Genomic DNA, 19,638 nt, shown 5'->3' with positions numbered 1-19,638 from the left:
ACATCGATGTTTCATCGATGTTTGACGTTGAAAACATCGAAAACATCGATGGTCCCAAACATCGATGTTTTTCCAGCTCTAGAAAACATCGATGTCACTATCGATGTATTAATGTTTTTGCATTTTTATCAATCATCGACATTTTGTTGTGACTATCGATGTTGTTTATAAAACCAGTATTTGAGCAATAATTGAAACTAGTTTTGAGTTAACATTTTTTCTGTTAGGGGCCTTCTTGCAATTTGACGTTGTGTTAGTGGCCTTTAATGTTTTAAGCTACAAAATTAATTATGTATGTTTAAAACGCTGAAATGAAACTTTGGCTAATCCTTTTCGGAGGAATTTGTGGCTTCTTGTAGCCAATTTAAATAGCTATTAGATATACTGACTATACAATTTGTTTTATTCAATAAGATTCACTTCACAGTTAATACAGTTATTATTGATATTGTTTTTTAACCCCATATAAATTTTTCTAAAAAAATATTCTTCTGAATTTCAAATGTTTATTAGTTGTTAGAGTTAAGTTCAATGTAATTTTCAAAATTGCTTTTATTTGTTTTCCAAAAAAAACCAGTATGTTAACAGCTTATAGCCGTGCGCTCAACAGCACTTTATGTGCTTAACTTAAGTGAAGTTGGCTGCACTGGCTGTCACTTTTGACAGTTGGCATATATCTTACTCTTTCTCTTTCTTTTCTTTTTTACCCGAGATTCGGTAGGTTGTGGTGCTTAAAATTGTTAATCTGGAAAATTTAAAAACAAATCTCCTACATCCAATAAAAATAATAAACAAAATGTTGAAATCACTTAAACTATTTGTTAGTGCCATGAATATTTCATTGATTAAAACTATTTAAGAATAGAAAAAATCTTTCCAAAAAAAATGTAGAAGTGTAAATATTGAACTCTGATAGTGATTGTTTGATTTCCTTTTTCATTCACAGCAATGGGTCGCGTTATTCGTGCACAACGTAAGGGCGCCGGTTCCGTGTTCAAGGCGCACGTCAAGAAGCGCAAGGGAGCCGCCAAGCTCCGTTCGCTGGACTTTGCTGAACGTTCTGGCTACATTCGCGGTGTTGTCAAGGTAAGTTTTGTGATCAAGTCCCAAATGTTGCGCATTAATACTAATGACTTAATTGTTTTGGTTTAGGACATCGTCCACGATCCCGGTCGTGGTGCCCCCTTGGCTGTGGTTCACTTCCGTGATCCCTACCGCTACAAGATCCGCAAGGAGCTGTTCATTGCCCCCGAGGGCATGCACACTGGCCAATTCGTTTACTGCGGACGCAAGGCTACCCTCCAGATTGGCAATGTGATGCCATTGAGCCAGATGCCCGAAGGTACCATTATCTGCAATCTGGAAGAGAAAACCGGTGATCGCGGCCGTTTGGCTCGCACATCTGGCAACTACGCCACCGTGATTGCCCACAATCCCGATACCAAGAAGACCCGTGTCAAGCTGCCTTCCGGCGCCAAGAAAGTTGTGCCCTCGGCCAATCGCGCCATGGTCGGCATCGTTGCCGGCGGTGGTCGTATCGACAAGCCCATCCTCAAGGCCGGTCGTGCCTACCACAAGTACAAGGTGAAGCGTAACAGCTGGCCTAAGGTGCGTGGTGTTGCCATGAACCCTGTGGAGCATCCTCACGGTGGTGGTAACCATCAACATATTGGTAAGGCATCGACAGTTAAGCGTGGCACATCCGCTGGTCGCAAGGTCGGTCTCATTGCTGCCCGTCGTACTGGTCGTATTCGTGGTGGCAAGGGAGACGCCAAGGACAAATAAGCTATACGATGACTGAGTAGAGGAGGAGATTGACATGGAGCTGGTTCCGTCACTGTATTGCGCTGTTTATTGATTTCAAATGCGAAAAATGTACAAGCAACACAATGTCGTAAGCATTTTAATGGATTTTATGGCGGAATAAAAGTTATGTGTAAAAAACTAAAACAAAAAGTATCCCCTCAAATGTCTTTGCAATGTGTACGAATGAGATTTTGTGTCGGTCGGGGCGATCAGTCAAACACATGGTTTTAGCGCCCATTTTGTTACCCTTCATCATTTGTGCCAACATTTTTTTTCTCTAACTTTTCTCACCTTTAACAAGAATCAGGTTAACTAGCAAACGTTTTCCTTCTTCAAATCTTGTTAGTTGAGAACAACGATAAGGGTCAACGGCAGATTCGACATTATGAGGGTTGGACCCGTGTGAACAATTTCTAAAATCTTTATTTTGAAAAAGTTGCAGCGACTAAAAACAGATTCAAACGCGTTTTCCTCAAAACTTCTTTTACCAACTGATCAACATGATGTCTCGAAAACGACTAATGGCTATGAGCTAAACTAGGATATTTTAGAAAGGATGCGACCTTTGGTTCTACTTCAAAAAACAACTACAAAAGGTAGGCGTCGACTCAAACCAAAATTTGAAACTGTTCATTTCGAAATCGGATTTGGAGATGTCTCTGGGAAATTTCAAAAATTCATTTATTTTCTGTAGTAGTAGTCACAAGTAAACAATGTATCCAAATTCATTTCACTTTAGAACAATTTATTTCCTCGTTATACAATTTCAAAATTTTTAGGAGCAGGAAAGAGATCCGTGCGATCCACACAATTTGGTCAGTAGTTCCCGGATCTTTAGCAATGGACACCTCACAGGTGGCCGCCTTTGAAGTGTCCACTCTCAAGAACCGTATTTCACGAAATATTCCAGCATGCATTAGAGCCTCAATCTGATGCATGTGGGTTCCTGCAGCAAGTGGCTTACCAGACTAAGACTATTTGGATGCGAACCAAATCGGATAGGGCAGCTTAAGGATGAATCCGTTGTATACTCGTCTGTGTCTGAAAATAAATCTTGATGCCATCGTTACGGTTCACAAAGTAACCCACTGGATTGGCCTCGATCACGGCTTGTGCCTTGTCCTCCTTAGTGTGATCCGATAGATAAAAGATGGCCCAGCAGGTATCCGAAAGCACTTCAACATCAAAATCCAACAAAAGTTGCTTTAGCACCGGCAGCAACCGATTTGCCTCGTAGGTGGAGGATTCTTGAAGCGACACAGACCTAAAATCAGTTTAACCAACTGACGAAGCAGTGGAAGCCGGGTTCTTGAGTTTGTCACAGCCAAAAATACAATCGAGTCGTGATGGTGGTAAAGGTAATCTCGTGCAATACTCGTTAAGGCCCAGGAAGCCGTAGCAAGGCAGTCATCTTGGAAGCTACTCAGTGAATTCGTCACCCTTTTCAAAGTATAAACAACTAAAATTTAATGGTAAGTGTTTCTGAAGACTTAACATTAAACAAAAATTAATTTACATTTTATTAGGACGAAAACTTGTGGTATTCGACGTGTCTCTTCCCGAATGGCAAGATGATTCAATTATCTGAAATATATGTACTTATACACAGTTATTATAAGAAGGACTTTGTTGCCAAGTGGCAACAAAAGACAACTTATGTATATAAAAAAAACCAATTAAAACAAACCATTAATGTTTCCTAGTTTAATTTATCACTCTTAGAACTTCAAAAGAAAAAGTGTAACTAATACTTTTTAAATTTATAATTTAATTTATTTCCGAAATTCGTGTTAATAGTTTAGTAATTGTTTGTAGCTCGAAACCCGAAAAGAAACTAAGTGAGTACTACAGTGAATGTGATACTTATACAAGTTTGAGTTTGACAAGTTTATATATTTTCCATGGAGTGCTTAGATATTTTCTCCCTTTTTTGTTAGCCAGATTCTAGATACAGTAAAATCCAGACGGAATTCGATGACTTGGTTGGGATGTCTCTGTTTTCAGCAACGAACCTGATTAAAGTGACAAAAGCTCTACAAAATCAGCTTTCGATTTCAAAGGAAGAACAGGATGTAGATGTCCTAATTGACAATGGTGTGGCCTTTTGCAGAAATTCTGAATAGATTTGTCTGTATAAATTTAAAGTACGAGATCTCAAGCCACTTTACACTGCTTATATGTTAAAATTACAGATTATTTAAGTTAAGAAAATCGACATCTAAAAAATTATATTCCATGAATATGTAGCGACTTTTTATGAAGAAACCATGATATTAAATAAAACATTTTATTTTGATTAAAAAGTTTATTCATTTTGAAACCTTTTACAAACATGCTAACCATAAAATATTTTGGCCCCTTTCGACTGAAGCGGCTTCTACGCACTGTTGCTTTTTAGCCATTTTTCTTCTCTTTCACACTCATGCCTTCCAAGGAAAGGTGACAGTTTTACAACTACAAAATCACTGATACAAAATCATTTCTTAGAGCTTTTGTCACTATAGTCCGGTTCGTTGCTGAAAACGGAGACGTACCAAATAGTCTCGAATTTCAGACGGATGCTATAAAGGGATTTTACTGTATCTAGAATCTGGCTAACAAAAAAAGTGAGAAAAAATCTAAGCACTCCATGGAAATTAGCTAAACTTGTCAAACTCAAACTTGTATAAGTATCACATTCACTGTAGTACTCACTTAGTTTCTTTTCGGGTTTCGAGCTACAAACAATTACTAAACTATTAACACGAATTTCGGAAATAAATTAAATTATAAATTTAAAAAGTATTAGTTACACTTTTTCTTTTGAAGTTCTAAGAGTGATAAATTAAACTAGGAAACATTAATGGTTTGTTTTAATTTGTTTTTTTTTTATATACATAAGTTGTCTTTTGTTGCCACTTGGCAACAAAGTCCTTCTTATAATAACTGTGTATAAGTACATATATTTCAGATAATTGAATCATCTTGCCATTCGGGAAGAGACACGTCGAATACCACAAGTTTTCGTCCTAATAAAATGTAAATTAATTTTTGTTTAATGTTAAGTCTTCAGAAACACTTACCCTTAAATTTTAGTTGTTTATACTTTGAAAAGGGTGACGAATTCACTGAGTAGCTTCCAAGATGACTGCCTTGCTACGGCTTCCTGGGCCTTAACGAGTATTGCACGAGATTACCTTTACCACCATCACGACTCGATTGTATTTTTGGCTGTGACAAACTCAAGAACCCGGCTTCCACTGCTTCGTCAGTTGGTTAAACTGATTTTAGGTCTGTGTCGCTTCAAGAATCCTCCACCTACGAGGCAAATCGGTTGCTGCCGGTGCTAAAGCAACTTTTGTTGGATTTTGATGTTGAAGTGCTTTCGGATACCTGCTGGGCCATCTTTTATCTATCGGATCACACTATGGAGGACAAGGCACAAGCCGTGATCGAGGCCAATCCAGTGGGTTACTTTGTGAACCGTAACGATGGCATCAAGATTTATTTTCAGACACAGACGAGTATACAACGGGTTCATCCTTAAGCTGCCCTATCCGATTTGGTTCGCATCCAAATAGTCTTAGTCTGGTAAGCCACTTGCTGCAGGAACCCACATGCATCAGATTGAGGCTCTAATGCATGCTGGAATATTCCGTGAAACACGGTTCTTGAGGGTGGACACTTCAAAGGCGGCCACCTACGAAGTGTCTATTGCTAAAGATCCGGGAACTACTGACCAAATTGTGTGGATCGCACGGATCTCTTCCCTGCTCCTAAAAATTTTGAAATTGTATAACGAGGAAATAAATTGTTCTAAAGTGAAATGAATTTGGATACATTGTTTACTTGTGACTACTACTACAGAAAATAAATGAATTTTTGAAATTTCCCAGAGACATCTCCAAATCAGATTTCGAAATGAACAGTTTTCCATTTTGGTTTAAGTAGACGCCTACCTTTTTTAAGTTGTTTTTGACATTATTTTTGTAAAGTTGGAACTTTGAATTTTTTATCATAAAAAAAAGGACCCCTCTGGTCAAAAAAGGGGAAAAAGCATTTTAATCTAACCATCGCTTTTAGCTACACTAAGATACTTTGAAAATATTAAAAAATATAAATTTTACTCAACTTTGAACCACATTTTTGGAAAAATCTATTTTTGTTTTCGGTAAAATGGCAACAGTGCTTCCTCCGGAAGTCGTTAAAACGGTCTGCTGCAGTTGAGACTTCATGTTTATATAGAAAAACAAATCTCTTGGTAATGGTAATCCAATAATATCCTATTTTCTGCTCTGCCATACATAAGGGTGTTCCAAAATAAATAAAAGTGATATTTTCTTTGTAATGCGTACTAAAATAATTTAAAACACGTCTTTGGGTGTCTTAAACTTCGACAAAGTTATACTTAAATATCAAATAAGCTATGGCGAAGTTTATATGTATGACCTTGCAGTCTTTAGCACTAATATTTTTAAATGTTTTAAACTCTTTTTGTGTTTCAAAGCCTTCAAGCTCTCACTCTATCTCTCTTAATTTCGCTATACCCGCCTTTCCCCATCTCCTTTGCAAGTCCATTGTATGTTTATATACAGGGATCACGCATACACATGTGGTTTGTGCCGATGATAATAACTTGTGTTCTATTTATCAGATCTTATTAAAATTTTGGGATAAGGTGTTCTACATGCAAAACTATCTCTTTAGTAAATATGGTGAAAATACTTCCACTTCTTCACCGATTATTCGTATAGCACTTAATGATATAGTGGTCCGATCCGAATAATTTTCATACCTCATCTCACCCATGACATCAAAAGCCTAAAAACCAAAGAAAAAAAAAAGGCGCATACGCACCGACGAACCGACGGACATGGTTATTGACTCAGCTTGCTGATCAAGAATATATATACTTTATGGGCCTCCTCTGCGTTACCCTATGCAAGGGTATAAAAAGAAAATGGATTAACTTATTCCTATTTCTATATCCCCATAGAATTCCTGTGGAATTATTCACCACTTTCATAAAGGGAAAGATGTTTCTGATTAATTAATGTTTCTTAAGCGATACAGTCCTTTAATCTTAGCTTTCTGTGGGTCGATTGAGGCTCTAAAGTCAGTCGATGTTAATCAATAAGGACAACAATCTGGCACAAGAAGATTTAAACTTGACTTTGACTTTGAGTTTACGCTGGGTAAGAGACGAAATTAAGAACGGAATATTTGCATTGTCCGAAAAGTATGCAATAAAAAACAAGCAACAAGTCCTTAACAAACATGCTGGCAGGACTATTGCGATAACCATGGGGCATAAATCGCTCAAAGATAATGATAAAGAAAAAGAAAAAAGTTAAAATTTTTATTTTTGAATTTTTTTGTATTTTTCATTTTTAAATTTTGAGATTATATATATAATAATTAGATTTACATTCATTTCTTGTATCATTTTACTTGTTTTATTTTAGAAATAAAGTAAGCATTTATTACTAATTCCATTTTGTTTGTTGTTTTGTTTTGTTTTGTTGTATGGTTTTTGTTTGAAATTTTTGCATTTGTAGTGCAGAGGGTTTTTCTTTTACTCTTCTCTCATTTTCATCAATAATTTGTTTTTGTTTTTGTATTTTTTTTTTATTTAAAGAACACTATTAAATTTATGGGGGGATTACATAGGTGATTTTTTTTTTTTTGTTATTTTCTTTTTTATTTTTTTATAACACAAAATTAAACAAACAATATTTTAAAGATTTTCTTTTTTTTTCAATAAAATTTTCAGTTTTCCTCTTCGTTTTTTCTTTTGTTTTGCATAGGGGACGAATTTAGATAAAGAGAAAACAACACAAGAGGAAGATATTACAGATATACAGATATATAGACGCTTAAGCCGATTGTGAACAGATCATATTTTTTGTATATATATATATATATACTTTTCGTATATGTGGGGATAAATATTGGCAGGGTTTTTGTTGTTAAAAAGAAAACACAAAGAAAATGCCTACATAAGAATTTGGACAACAAGCAAAAAAAAAACATTGTTTGTTAATTTACTTAATTTGTTTAAATTTCTACTTTTCGTAAATTTGTTTTCGTTTTGTTTGTTTTTTTTTTTTGTTTTTTGTTTTTCTGTGGTTCTGTATAAAAGTTCAGTAAAAAAATGCAGCTTAACTAGGTTTTCCCTCCAATGATTTCTCTCCAATTTCATTTTAAGCTTGTGATTTTTTTTCTTTTCAATTTGTTTTTTATTATTATTATTATTATTTGTGTTGCTTTTTCTTCTATGGTTGTTGGTTTTCTTTTTTTTCTGTTTATTTTACATAATATTATTTAATTGTTGTTGGTTTTTGTTTTTTAATATTTTTTTATCACTTAGTTTTTACAATGGCGTTTCTTTTTTTTTTTTTTTTTTTCTTTTTTGTTTTTCATTAAAAATGAGCAGCTTTAGTTGATAAGAGACATTGATTTTTTGTGTCTGTTTCTCACATTTTCTTTCCACTTTCTACTTTCTTTCTATAATTTTCATTTGAAAATGCGCACAAATAAATTCTATCAAGACGATCAATAAAAAAAAAGACACACACTAATTATATATATATATATGTATATATATATAGAGAGAGAGAGAGAGAGAGAATGATATATATAATCCGTTTGCTGCTGCTGCTTCAATTTCTTAACTTAAGTTTAACTTGGAAGCAAAGAAAAAAAAACAAAAAAAAAATTTAATTTTAATTAAATTGAAAATGAAATTTTTTCTTGTGTTGGATTTTTGTTTGTTTTTTGTTTTTTCTTTCGTTTTTATGTAACTTTCATTATACATATACATCATCATACATCATATATATCGAAAGTATATATATATATATATCAATTTTATTCTTCTCTTTTGCTGTGTGAGTGTGGATGCGGAAAGGTGTATGTGTGTGTGTGTATATATAGAGGGAGGCGGGCACAAAAAACCTCGGCGAGTGAGCTTCAAAAAATTTTCATCTCGTTATCGTTTCTCTAAATTGTTAAATATAATTGGTTTTCTTTTTCGATATATATATTTATATATATATCTATCTAAGTGCTTAGCTAAATTGCGGCACTGTTTTTTGTTTTATTTTGCTTTCTATTAGTGATTGAATTTTCATTTTTTTTGTTTTCTTTTTTGTTTTTAGCACATTTACTAATTGAAACGTTGTCGTCGATTGATTTTCTTTTCGAAATTGTTTCCCATCATAAGCACAGTGTTCTCAAGATCGTTGGTGTGGAGGGGTGCATGTGTGTGTGTATATGTGTGTGTGATTTTTGTATAGGATATCATCATCATCATTATCATTAACTTTTTACTTAAACATTACATTATGCACTTTCAATTTCTTGTTAATTTAAGAAATTTTGCATGATTTTTCTTCCATTTGTTGTTTTGTTTCTCTATCGATGTGTGTGTATATATGTGTGTGTGTGTGTGTGTGAGTGTCGAAGGAGGCTGGAGAAGCAGTGGGCAAATCATTTTTACCAATTGGCCATGCCCGGCTTGTTGAGCGTCATAAAGTAGATTTGACACGATGAAGCACCTTTGGCACTGCTGAAGAATACTTTGTCATTGCGCTCGCAAAGGAATTTCAAGCGTTGCGCCTTCTTGTGCATAAACACACCATCCAAATGGCCGCTCTCAACGGAACGTATCTAGAGGAGAATAGAAATACAATTAGTAAATTAATCATAGTTTTAGTTAATAGCACCCAAACCCCAAACCTAAAAAACCTCCCTTTATCTCTTTAACTTCAAGTCGTTGTTCTATTAAATTTGATTTGCATGAACCTTTTAGGGTCCTTTGCTCTGACTACAACCTTCGAAATCCTGTAATCTGCTCAGAGTTGTCTATTCCATTACTTAAAACATATACATAGTCTGTCAAAAAAACGCTTTACACACGGGAAAGAAGTCAATATGTTTGTTTTAATACTAAGTATTGAGCTAAATTATGTACAAAACATCTAAAATTAAAAAAAAAAAAAAATCTTTGAATAACTTGGAAAAGCGGTTTAATTTTCCACGTTAATCAAGAATCCTTTACGGTCACTTTCATCCTATAATTTAAGTCTATCTCCGTTTTCGGAGCAGGATTCAAAGCGATCCCAATGTCTTTCCTTGATACGAAAAATATATCCACTAATTCTGGAACAAATTTGCCCCACTTAAGATTATTTAAATTCAAATGGTCTACAACAAAACTCAATATTGAAATTTGATTTTTTCACAGGGTGTAAAATGTTTCTTAACTGACTGACTTCTTATTTAGCTCTTAGTTGGCTGATGTTTATACATATATGTATTAAGATGACTTTGGGATCTGTCCTCTTGCGGTCAACGTCTGCCTACCACGTGTTGTCTAGCATGCTCAATTGCCATCTCACTCACTTTCAAAATGTAATTGGCTATATGTCTTACTCTTTCTAATTGAGAACTACATTTCCATACATATCATTGTGTCCATTAATAAATCTCTTACCTCTATTGCTTTATTGCCCCAGCCCATGATTTGTCCAGTGCCAATGTAGGCCACCGAAGTTGGCATTTCGCCCCACTGTAAGATTAGAATATTGTTAGAAGAATTTCTTTTTGGAATTTTTGTGAAATTACAAACCTGTAGCACAATATTCTTAGAAACACGACCCACAGTGTTCACATAGACGCCTTCGTTGTCGTAGCACAAAAGTAATTGCATGCCATTTGAATTTGGAAGCGCCACAATACAATGCGGAATGATTGCACCCTGAGTCTGTATAGAATATACCAATTTATTGGATTACAATTAATCTGCTTAAGAGTATTTGTTGTCGCAACTTACATGCTTAGGAAGATATATATCGTATACTTCAGCTGAATCTAAATCAACCGCATGGAAACCCTCGGCGGAACCATAGATAACTTTCAGTCTCGATTGATCTTCAATTGTGAGATCGACCAAAAGTGGGCGATGTTCCAATTCACCAAAATTCTACACAAGACAAACAAAGATAATGACAATTAATTCGCGGTTGGGGTTAGGGAGGGGGAGTGATGGTTAGTCCTCACCTTAAATGCCATAAATTTGTGATATGGTTTGGGAGCCCATGCATAAATTTCAATAGAGTCTTTTAATGCAATCACTAGGAACTTAATCCTCTCATATTTGACAATCTTAAAATGTACAGCACCTTGTAGATCACCCACATTGATCCAACCATTGCGTCTTTCCACTTGCTGCAGAACAAAACAGCAAAAAAAAAACATTTTAATTATTCAAAAAAGAGATTCATATGTATTCATTTATATTCAACTTACATCGGATAGACCATCGGTGCGTAGAATTTTGGATTTCAACCAGGATAAGTAATAGACGCGCACACGATTCTTTTTACCAGATATGGTAACCAATATATTTTGTCCCTCTAGAACTTCCATTTGTTGGAAACGTCGTCGAGAGATTAGCTGATAAACCTGGACACAACAAAAATTTGGTTTGAGTTTAAAGGATGGGGATTAGAAGAGACTCATTCAACAACAACTTACTTTGCCTTGACCGGATCGATCGAGAAGCATAAGACCATTCTCTGTGCCAATTAACAAATTGACTCCCCATAGGGCGGCGCATAGGATTTCCGAATTGAAGCGTTTCTTATACTTACGTATTTCGGGTGTATCATTGGAAACCTCATGCGATGTGGGTGTTACATTGACATTGACATGGGATTCGCGACGCGTTGGTCCCGAACCGCCGGCACCGAAACCGAAAGTTAAGAAACTTCGCTGTTTCTGTTGCAATGCATAGGCATGTGGTGGTAATGGTGCATTGTTGTTGTTGTTGTGGTTGGAGTTGGTTGATGATAACAATGATGATGATGATGTTGGCGTTGTCGTCAATTGTAGAATGTTCGCAGAAGAGGAAGAAGCAGATTTATGCAATAAATTAGTAATACTGCTGGATGAACGCGTTTTACTAATCGAATTCTTTGGTGAATTCTGTCGCGAATTCGATGTGGATGTGGATGAGGCCGAGGCCAGCGATATGGTCGATTGTGGTGAATTATTGGTATTAATAATCACACCGGCCAGAACACTGCCGCCGCCCAAACCATGATGATGGTTTGATCCGCCGCCAATGGAACTGCAACTGGAGCTAGTGGCTATAAACGATTTCGATGGCGTGGAATGCACGGATGAGCTAATGGCCGCCTGATACTGTAGGTTGGTTGGTTGTAGTTGTTGTTGTTGTCGGTGTATTGGGTGTTTGTGTGTGTGTGTGTGTGTGTGCGTGTTTGTGTATTTTATATTTGTTTAATATTTTATGTTATATTTGTTTTTTATTTATTGATTGATTCATTTATATATATATATGTTTATTTTTATTTTGTATTCACAAAGAGAGCGAGCGAGAGAGAAAGTGTGAGAGAGAGACAGAGAGATGGAGAGTGGTAGAAAGAAAGAAAAAGAGATAGAGAAAGAAAAGAAAAATAGAAAAGTGCAAAAAGAAACGAAAAAAATAAAAAAAAGTTTCAATTAGTTTTTAAGATCAAAATCAATATTAACAAAAAAAAAAAAATTGTATTATTATTTGCTTCATATCTATTTACATGCTTTGAGATGAGGGGGAGGGTCGCTTGGGGGACTCGATCCAGTCGGATCAATAAATATTTATATGTACAGTAAAATAGTGCTTAAACTTAAAAAACAATGGACAATAAATTTAATATTCAAACAAAACAAAATAGAAACAAGTTAAATGTTAAAAATACAAATACAAATGTGTTAAGTCTTTCCCCAGGAGGCCAAATGGTTCCAAAAACCAAAACAAAAAAATTGTAATATAGATAAAACGCAAAAAACCAAAAAAATTTATATATTTACACTCTCTACTATTCTCATTTGACAACTTCTGGAAATAATATTTGAGGCAAAAGGCAACAATTTTATCACAGGATATTTCCATAAATATCTTTATTGATAGGAATTGCCTCCTATGTTAGATCCATAGATCCCCCCTATACAGTCATGGACAAGAGTTTTGGCAACTACCTTAAGAAATTGAATTAAATGTGTTTGTAGTTCAATTGTTTATATTTTTCAAATTTTCTTTGATATTTGTTGACTGCATTTGCAGTTACAGGAACTTTAGTTAAAGTTAAAACGGAAATATATCAATTTCAAATGGACAAAAGTATTCGAAATAAGAAATTTACTTGAAAATATTTCGAGAATTTGCCTTTACTTACTTTAACTTTAATTTGCCAATACTTTTGTCGAGTTTTCTTTTCTATTAGAATTCATAATTGATGACCTTAAGGGTGGGGCAGAAAGGCGGCAAAAGCAATGATTGCAACTTGGCAATCCGTTTAAAATTTCTCTATTCATATAATAAGCTTTTGATTTTACTTTGGCATTTTAGAGTCTCGTCCAGCCGTCCATGAGTTCTCACCATTTCAATAGCCTAAAAAATTACTCTATCTATTGTAAATATTTAGAGTCAATATTTCAGCAATAGAGCGAAGAGAAAAAGTACTAGTCTAGTTCCCCCCGAATTTCCAACAATCCAAAAGGTAGATAATTGACCTTAGTGAAAGGAGTGAGGTCAGTTTTACCAAATCTAAAAGTTAAAGTCGAGATTTAACCCACTTCCAAGAGAGAATTTCGAACAATAATGAATGAATATGTATAAAAAAGGTGTGTGTGTGTGTGTTTGGGTGTGCTTATATATGTATAAATGTGTTGAAATGAACAACTAATGTGTTAGTTACAGTGACTTGTCTCCTGTTTTTTTTTTTTTTGCTTTTCTTTTGTTTGTGGAAAGGAATACAAAGAGAAAGATAATACATATATGTACAGAATAAGGACGACAAACTGAAGAATAAGTGGAAATATAGTACACACACAGACAGTAGAAAAAAAAAATACAAATAATAATAATGAGAAATTTTTATACACAGAAATTGCAGCAGTTGTTTTTTGGGAAGTTTATATGATATATATAATAGAGAAAATGATTTTTGTTTTGGTTTTTGGTGTGTGTGTGTTCGTGTATGTTTTTTTTTTTACATTGAAAATGTTTTTGAGATCTTTGCATTTTTTTGGTTGATTGGTGGTTTGGTTGTTCTTGTTGTTGTAGTTGTTGTTGATTTATACTTACTATGGTAAAAGTCTTGATATTGTTTTCGATTTCTTTTGATTCGTTTGAATTAAATTATTTCATTTTATTATTGTTTAAATTATTGCAGACATACATCATAAATATATATATCATATACATATATATATGCATGTGTAGTGCAACTTATATATCGTAGTGGCCATCAGCTCAAACGTTGCGGAAAGACAAAGCACAATTATAAGAAGAATAAGATTTGTTTTTTTTTTTTTTTTCTTTTTTTCTATGTTAAACAATTTGTTGTTGTTTTTTTTTTTTCAAATTTACTAATTATTAATTCAATTTTATCATGCAGGAGGGGGGCACATGCAATTATTCTGCTTGTTTCATTAATTTTTTATTTAATTTTTGTAATTGTCCTTCAATTTGTTTTTCTTCATCATGTATGAACTTTTATTCCACGTCTCAAAGAAATTGTTTATAGTTTCGATTTGATGATTAGTCACAAAATGATATCCATATATGTATATGGATAAAGGGTTAGCGATTTGATTAAAACACAAAGTAAAAAGAAAAACCCATTTAACGGACTAAATTCGACTTGGCCGTAATTTTTTCTTCTCTCAAGACAATAAAATTTGGTTTTAGTCTTAGAAACGTTTTAAATTTGAGATTACTTTATTAAATAAGGCCTATGCCTGCTATATTATATAGTTCTCAATTAGAGTTAAGAAATCTGATATAAAATACATTTGAATGATGTCATTTCAAACAAAGTTGGAAAAAACAAAATCAATTTGAAAAGAAAGTTATAGCTCTAAATAGATTACTGCTGATCAAATCGATAATTTGAATAATGGACATCCCAATTTGTTTATCCAAAATGATATTTGGTAACCGTTTTTTACATTTTTTCAACAATGCAATTCCCATTAAGATAATAAATGAATGAGTTAAAATTGGGTGAATGTTTTGAAATTGCATAATGCAGACAAACGACAACAAAAAAAAAAACGTATATAGTTTAAGTTAAACACTACAAGAAAAGAGACACAAAAGGGCGAGAGACAGAGAAGAGAATAACACAATAATCAAACATGGAATAGCAGGATGTGGAATGGATTGGGAGTCAGAGTATCGAAACTCAGTTGAAATTGGATTAAAAACAAAACGAGGAAAACGTGAAAAAGAACAAGTAAACGAACAAACATTGGACAAATGGTCAAAGTGGACAAAATGGACAAATGGTAAATTATTGGTTTAAGTTATTGGAAAAGCCATTGAGAAATATTACTCACCTCCTCACTGGATGATTTATCATGACGCGGTGGCGTTGCTGGCGATGCCTGACTGAGTAGATCGGGCAGGACGCTGCTGGTACGTGTACCAGGTGTACCAAGGCCACTGGCATCTGCACCGACCCCGCCGCCGCTGCCTCCGACGCCACTGACTCCTCCAACGCCGGTGCCGCTGCCACCACCGCCTCCACCACGGTTCTGTTGAATGAAGGAAAAATGGGCAAACGAAATTGTTTAGAAGTGATAAGTATAGATTGATTATCATTCACGAAATGAAAAAGGCGGATAAGAGTTGAACAAAAACAACAAACAATTCGATATGAAATTATGGGTTATCCAAATAAAAACAGAAAAAAAAATGAAAAAAACAATAATCATAAATGTAACAGATAAACAGAAGAAACATAAATAAAATGAGTGTACAAAAAATATTGAATTGGTTTTTTTTTTTCATGAATGCCAATGAGACACCTGATAGGGACTAAACTAAAAAGTAAAACTCCTAAACTATAATGGATTTTCATATGTTTTCTACAAGGAGAAATCTAATTATATAGCCAAGGAATAAAATCAGGAAGAGGAATAGGGATGGATACTGAGAGAGAGAAAGAGAGCTGGGAGGAGAGATATGTGTGTATGTATGTGTATGTGCTTATATTCTAAAGAAAAAACGGACACAAATTTATTTAAAAGCTAACAAAAGGCACTTAAAAATTAAACAAAAATATAATTTTCATACGCCCCGTTGGCCCTTGATACTCAGTCGCTCAGTTGTTCAGCCGCGCAGCAGCGGGCAAACGTTGCTCAGTTTTTATTTCTTTTAAATATTTTCATGAAAATATTTGCGCTAACCAAACCAACAACAACAACAATAAATTTAAAAATATAAGCTTTAAAAACAAATTTTTGAGCAAGAGCACAAGTGAGAAAGGGTAAATAGAATCAGAGACAGAGACAGAGATAGATAGAGAAAAATAGAGAAAAGTAGTAGTAGAAGCTAAAGCAGCATACATAAGAATAAATGTATTTGATCTATTTCATCTATCTCTAGATAAGGTTTCCCTAATCTATTTCAAAAATAAAACCGTTAAAAATAAAACTGTTAGGCATTCTGTCGGTTGTTGGCTTGTCTAATGTTAAGTTAGAGCGCTTTAAGCTGAGCCTTAGAGTTAACAGCTAGCTAAATTATGTATTTGAAATGAGATGAAACCGTTAGCTCACAGTTAATATCAACAGAATATTTATATTATATACGAGTAGATAACAGATGCTGTTAACATAATTGATTTGATAATATCCTATATGGCTATAACCCTATTGAATATTGAAATCAGAAATAAATACACAACAAGAGTTTCTAACTAAAAAATCATAAAGTTTTAAAAGTACTCATTTTCATTTAAAATATATCGGTTAATGCAGCACCATTCAAAAACCCATTACACATATTATTAATCTCAGAAGTTAGTTCTAAACTAGGAAATTGGAAGAAAGAGAATTTTTTTTTTTTCAAAACTAAACTTGTTCTATTTAACAAATGTAAATCAATTTGCTCATGTGAGAAAAACAATTTCTTATACTTAAGCAATAGTATTTACAGTAGTTGAATTGTAAATGGGTTTAGATTATAGATAGCATCTCATTAGCATTCAAATGGTATTTGTTTTTTTTTTTTTTTGTTATGACTTATTTCTTACAATACATATTATTTATATACCAACATGGCCAAAATGAGTTTCAAAGGTGCCTTAGATAATACCAAATTAGATAGCAAATGTCTTGTATTAGAAGGCATGATGTGTTTATGTACATACATATATTGGGGGGTTAGGATAGATAGATCAAAAATCAATCGATCTATCGATCTGATGGCATATAGTATATACATATAATGAGAGACTTATATTCTAAAAATCATGAGAATGTTTATATTTTATATACATAGTATATTATAATACTGATTATTATATGAAGGCGTGGGTTCTCTGAATACAAAGAAAAATAATGATAAACGAAATAACAAAAGAAAAAAAAATAAAAAACATGCTTCAAGCCACAACAAATTAATGATTTTATATATACATATATATATATATTCTTTTCTTTTCTAATTTTCTGTTCGATTCTGTTTTTTTTTTTATTTTCGCGCATATGACTCCAGCTGTTCTGCTGTTTGCATTGCTGTTATTTACGAGCTGTTAGTTGTTTATGTTATTAACAGTATGTCAGGCTACAGCGGTGTGTGGGTGGATATGCGTGTGTGGGGTGGGGTGTGTAAGTGCATTGGTGTGGTGAGTATGGTAAGAGCAAAAGCCAAAATGGTAAATTTGTTTTTGTGTATGTTTTTTTTTTTTGGTTTGGTTTTTTGTACTTTTTTTTCTTTTTCTGAGGGCGTCAAGACAAAACACAATAAATATGTAGCGAGTTTTCATTTAACAGGGTTTTTGTTTTTTTGTTTTTGCCTTTCTGCTGTTCTGTACGTGCGAGCTGAGAACGTTTACCTGCTGCTGTTGCTGCGGCGTCGGCGGCTGAGGCCATTGCTGCTGTTGCTGCTTCTGTTGCTGTTGTTGGGCACGAGCTGCTGCATTATGCAGGACAATGACAGATTCAGTCTTTTCGCGACGCGGACGCCAAAAATCTATTGGCCAACTGGATTTGGTGGGCGTGGCTGTTGCACCCGAACCGGATGCTTTCGCCTTGGTAGCTGCTGCTGCTGCTGATCCAACATCCTTTTTAGCTGTCGCTGCTGCTGCTGCTGTTGCTGTTGCCGTTGCTGCCGAACTGTCTGCTCCTGCTGGCGATGGCCTTTTGGTGCTGCTACTACTATTATTTATATTATTGTTATTATTATTATGGTTGTTGTTGTTGTAAGGTATTTCGTACATGGCACCGGTTCTTTGGCCCTGAACCAATGGCGGCTGCTGTGGCACTTTGGACGATCGATTGGCAAAAATGGACGATGAACTAGCTCCACTACTACCACTTAGGACAGCTGAATGCCTCTTGGTAAGTGGGAAAAAATCAGAATTCTCACGACGAAATCCGCGCACAAAATTTGTTGGCAATTTGGACGCAGAATCTGTTGGTTCCTGATTCCGTTTTTGTGGTAAGACCCCTGTAAGCCATCCTCCTACTTCTCCTCCTCCTGCTGCTGCAGCTGCTCCTCCTGATTTGGCAGCTGATTCTTTGACAAGATTAAAGGCACTTCCATCTTGATTGGACTTCAATGGATGATATCCTTTGGGCACTGGCCTAGTAATGGCCTCAGCCACACTGGCCCTTTGCAATTTGGTTTCCACCTTCAAGGTGCTTTGCTGTGAGCTGCGATTCAAACTCGCCGTGGTAGTTGGACTACTGCCACTGCTGCCGCCACTGCAGCTGCTCGAATTATTCTGATGACTGGCATTTGAATTCTTATTGAGGAATCTATTGATATCCCAATCGCGTAACAATTTGGCTTCACAGGCGGCTCGTAGCTTTTCTCCACTAAGTTCGAAATTGGCATGTGATGTCGAGGCTGATTTTTGCAAGCGATTTATACCCTGATCTAGTATCTGTTGTCGCAGTTGGAATAGAGGTTGGGTAGGGTCAGAGGTGTTGGTTGGTGGTGGTAGGTGGTAAAGGGGGAGTTCGGGGCAGTTTTACAGTTTGGTAAGTAGGCAACGCGCAAGAAAAGAATTTGGTATTTTTTTGTTTTGATTTTTTTGTGTTAATTATTTTGTCTTTTTTTTTTTTTGTCTGTTGCATTACTTTAGCTAGGCAAATTAATATTCCCCACCATAGAAAAAAAATAGTAGATTGCTGCAACAGCATGGAAACATTTCTTATGAATTTTCCTCTTGCATTCCTTTTTGTATATATGTATGTATGTATGTATGTACATCATCTTGGTGGCAATGTCTGTGTGTATGTATGTATATATTTATATTTATACTTGGGTGTGTTTGTGTATTTACTCTCTATATGTATGTATATGTGCATATGGTGCATAATACACTTTCATATCATATCATATTTGCATGTATGGGAGGGTATACAGTTTGAGTATTTGCAACGTGCATTACGACTTATCAATCATTGGACTTGTTGTCCTTGAGAAAAACTAATTGCAGTTCTCAGTTTTATACATTAAAATCATTTCTAAGCTTCAACTAACGGAGCCATTTTAGGAGAAAAACGAAAATTTATCTTGCATCTCGACATTTCTAGTTTTAAGGGGTTATACACAAAGTTGAAGCTCAAAGATCGCGAGAGAAAAAGGACATACTTTGAAAAACTGTTGAATGCAAAATTTTGACACAAAACTTTAAACGCGGTTAACTACTTTTGAAAAGTACTCGTTATATCCCAAAACCTTTTCACTTTTTTTTGCTTTTCGTAATATTTGTATTTCAGTCATTATTTATTTAGAAAGTTAACATTTTCCTAAAAGATTTATTTTTTAAA

General features: G+C 34.6%; 2 protein-coding genes and 2 long non-coding RNA genes across 16 annotated transcripts in view; 2 read left to right on the top strand and 2 right to left on the bottom strand.

Annotated features, from left to right (window-relative positions):
* The first annotated feature begins 678 nt into the window (after positions 1 to 678).
* LOC6645040 (60S ribosomal protein L8) lies at positions 679 to 1,959 on the top strand. Its single transcript, XM_002067803.4, has 3 exons — positions 679 to 717; positions 947 to 1,086; positions 1,153 to 1,959. Exons 2-3 carry the CDS (start codon positions 949 to 951, stop codon positions 1,783 to 1,785), a joined length of 771 nt encoding a protein of 256 aa, XP_002067839.1. The 5' UTR covers positions 679 to 717; positions 947 to 948; the 3' UTR covers positions 1,786 to 1,959.
* Positions 1,960 to 2,530: 571 nt separating this feature from the next.
* Positions 2,531 to 3,657, bottom strand: LOC111518939. Of its 2 annotated transcripts, none has more exons than XR_006954480.1 (3): positions 3,494 to 3,657; positions 3,323 to 3,404; positions 2,531 to 3,265 (listed from the first exon to the last, which is right to left on the bottom strand). It is a non-coding gene; the product is annotated as an uncharacterized LOC111518939 (long non-coding RNA). The 2 variants fall into 2 exon arrangements; XR_002724158.2 differs by having other exon boundaries at positions 3,323 to 3,390; positions 3,494 to 3,651.
* Positions 3,658 to 4,487: 830 nt separating this feature from the next.
* Positions 4,488 to 5,616, top strand: LOC111518940. Of its 2 annotated transcripts, none has more exons than XR_006954481.1 (3): positions 4,488 to 4,651; positions 4,743 to 4,824; positions 4,882 to 5,616. It is a non-coding gene; the product is annotated as an uncharacterized LOC111518940 (long non-coding RNA). The 2 variants fall into 2 exon arrangements; XR_002724159.2 differs by having other exon boundaries at positions 4,494 to 4,651; positions 4,757 to 4,824.
* A 3,185-nt stretch (positions 5,617 to 8,801) lies between these two features.
* LOC6645038 (serine/threonine-protein kinase mig-15) overlaps positions 8,802 to 19,638 on the bottom strand; it is a 42,580-nt gene continuing 31,743 nt past the window's right edge. For 4 of the 11 annotated variants that reach the window (XM_047011727.1, XM_047011730.1, XM_047011729.1 and 1 more), the window contains 10 exons: positions 18,076 to 18,746; positions 17,694 to 18,015; positions 15,193 to 15,390; positions 11,326 to 11,994; positions 11,098 to 11,253; positions 10,849 to 11,016; positions 10,622 to 10,771; positions 10,418 to 10,552; positions 10,283 to 10,357; positions 8,802 to 9,456 (listed from right to left, as the gene is read on the bottom strand). In XM_047011727.1, coding sequence (XP_046867683.1) covers positions 9,283 to 9,456; positions 10,283 to 10,357; positions 10,418 to 10,552; positions 10,622 to 10,771; positions 10,849 to 11,016; positions 11,098 to 11,253; positions 11,326 to 11,994; positions 15,193 to 15,390; positions 17,694 to 18,015; positions 18,076 to 18,746 — 2,718 coding nt within the window. In that variant the 3' untranslated portion in view covers positions 8,802 to 9,282. Of the gene's footprint in view, positions 9,457 to 10,282; positions 10,358 to 10,417; positions 10,553 to 10,621; positions 10,772 to 10,848; positions 11,017 to 11,097; positions 11,254 to 11,325; positions 11,995 to 15,192; positions 15,391 to 17,693; positions 18,747 to 19,638 lie in introns of all 11 variants that reach the window. The other 7 variants (XM_047011733.1, XM_047011735.1, XM_047011734.1 and 4 more) reach the window with 5 other exon arrangements.

Source organism: Drosophila willistoni (assembly GCF_018902025.1).
Source record: "Drosophila willistoni isolate 14030-0811.24 chromosome XR unlocalized genomic scaffold, UCI_dwil_1.1 Seg105, whole genome shotgun sequence".
Taxonomy (NCBI): Eukaryota; Metazoa; Arthropoda; class Insecta; order Diptera; family Drosophilidae; genus Drosophila; species Drosophila willistoni.
This window is presented reverse-complemented; position numbering and strand designations above follow the sequence as displayed.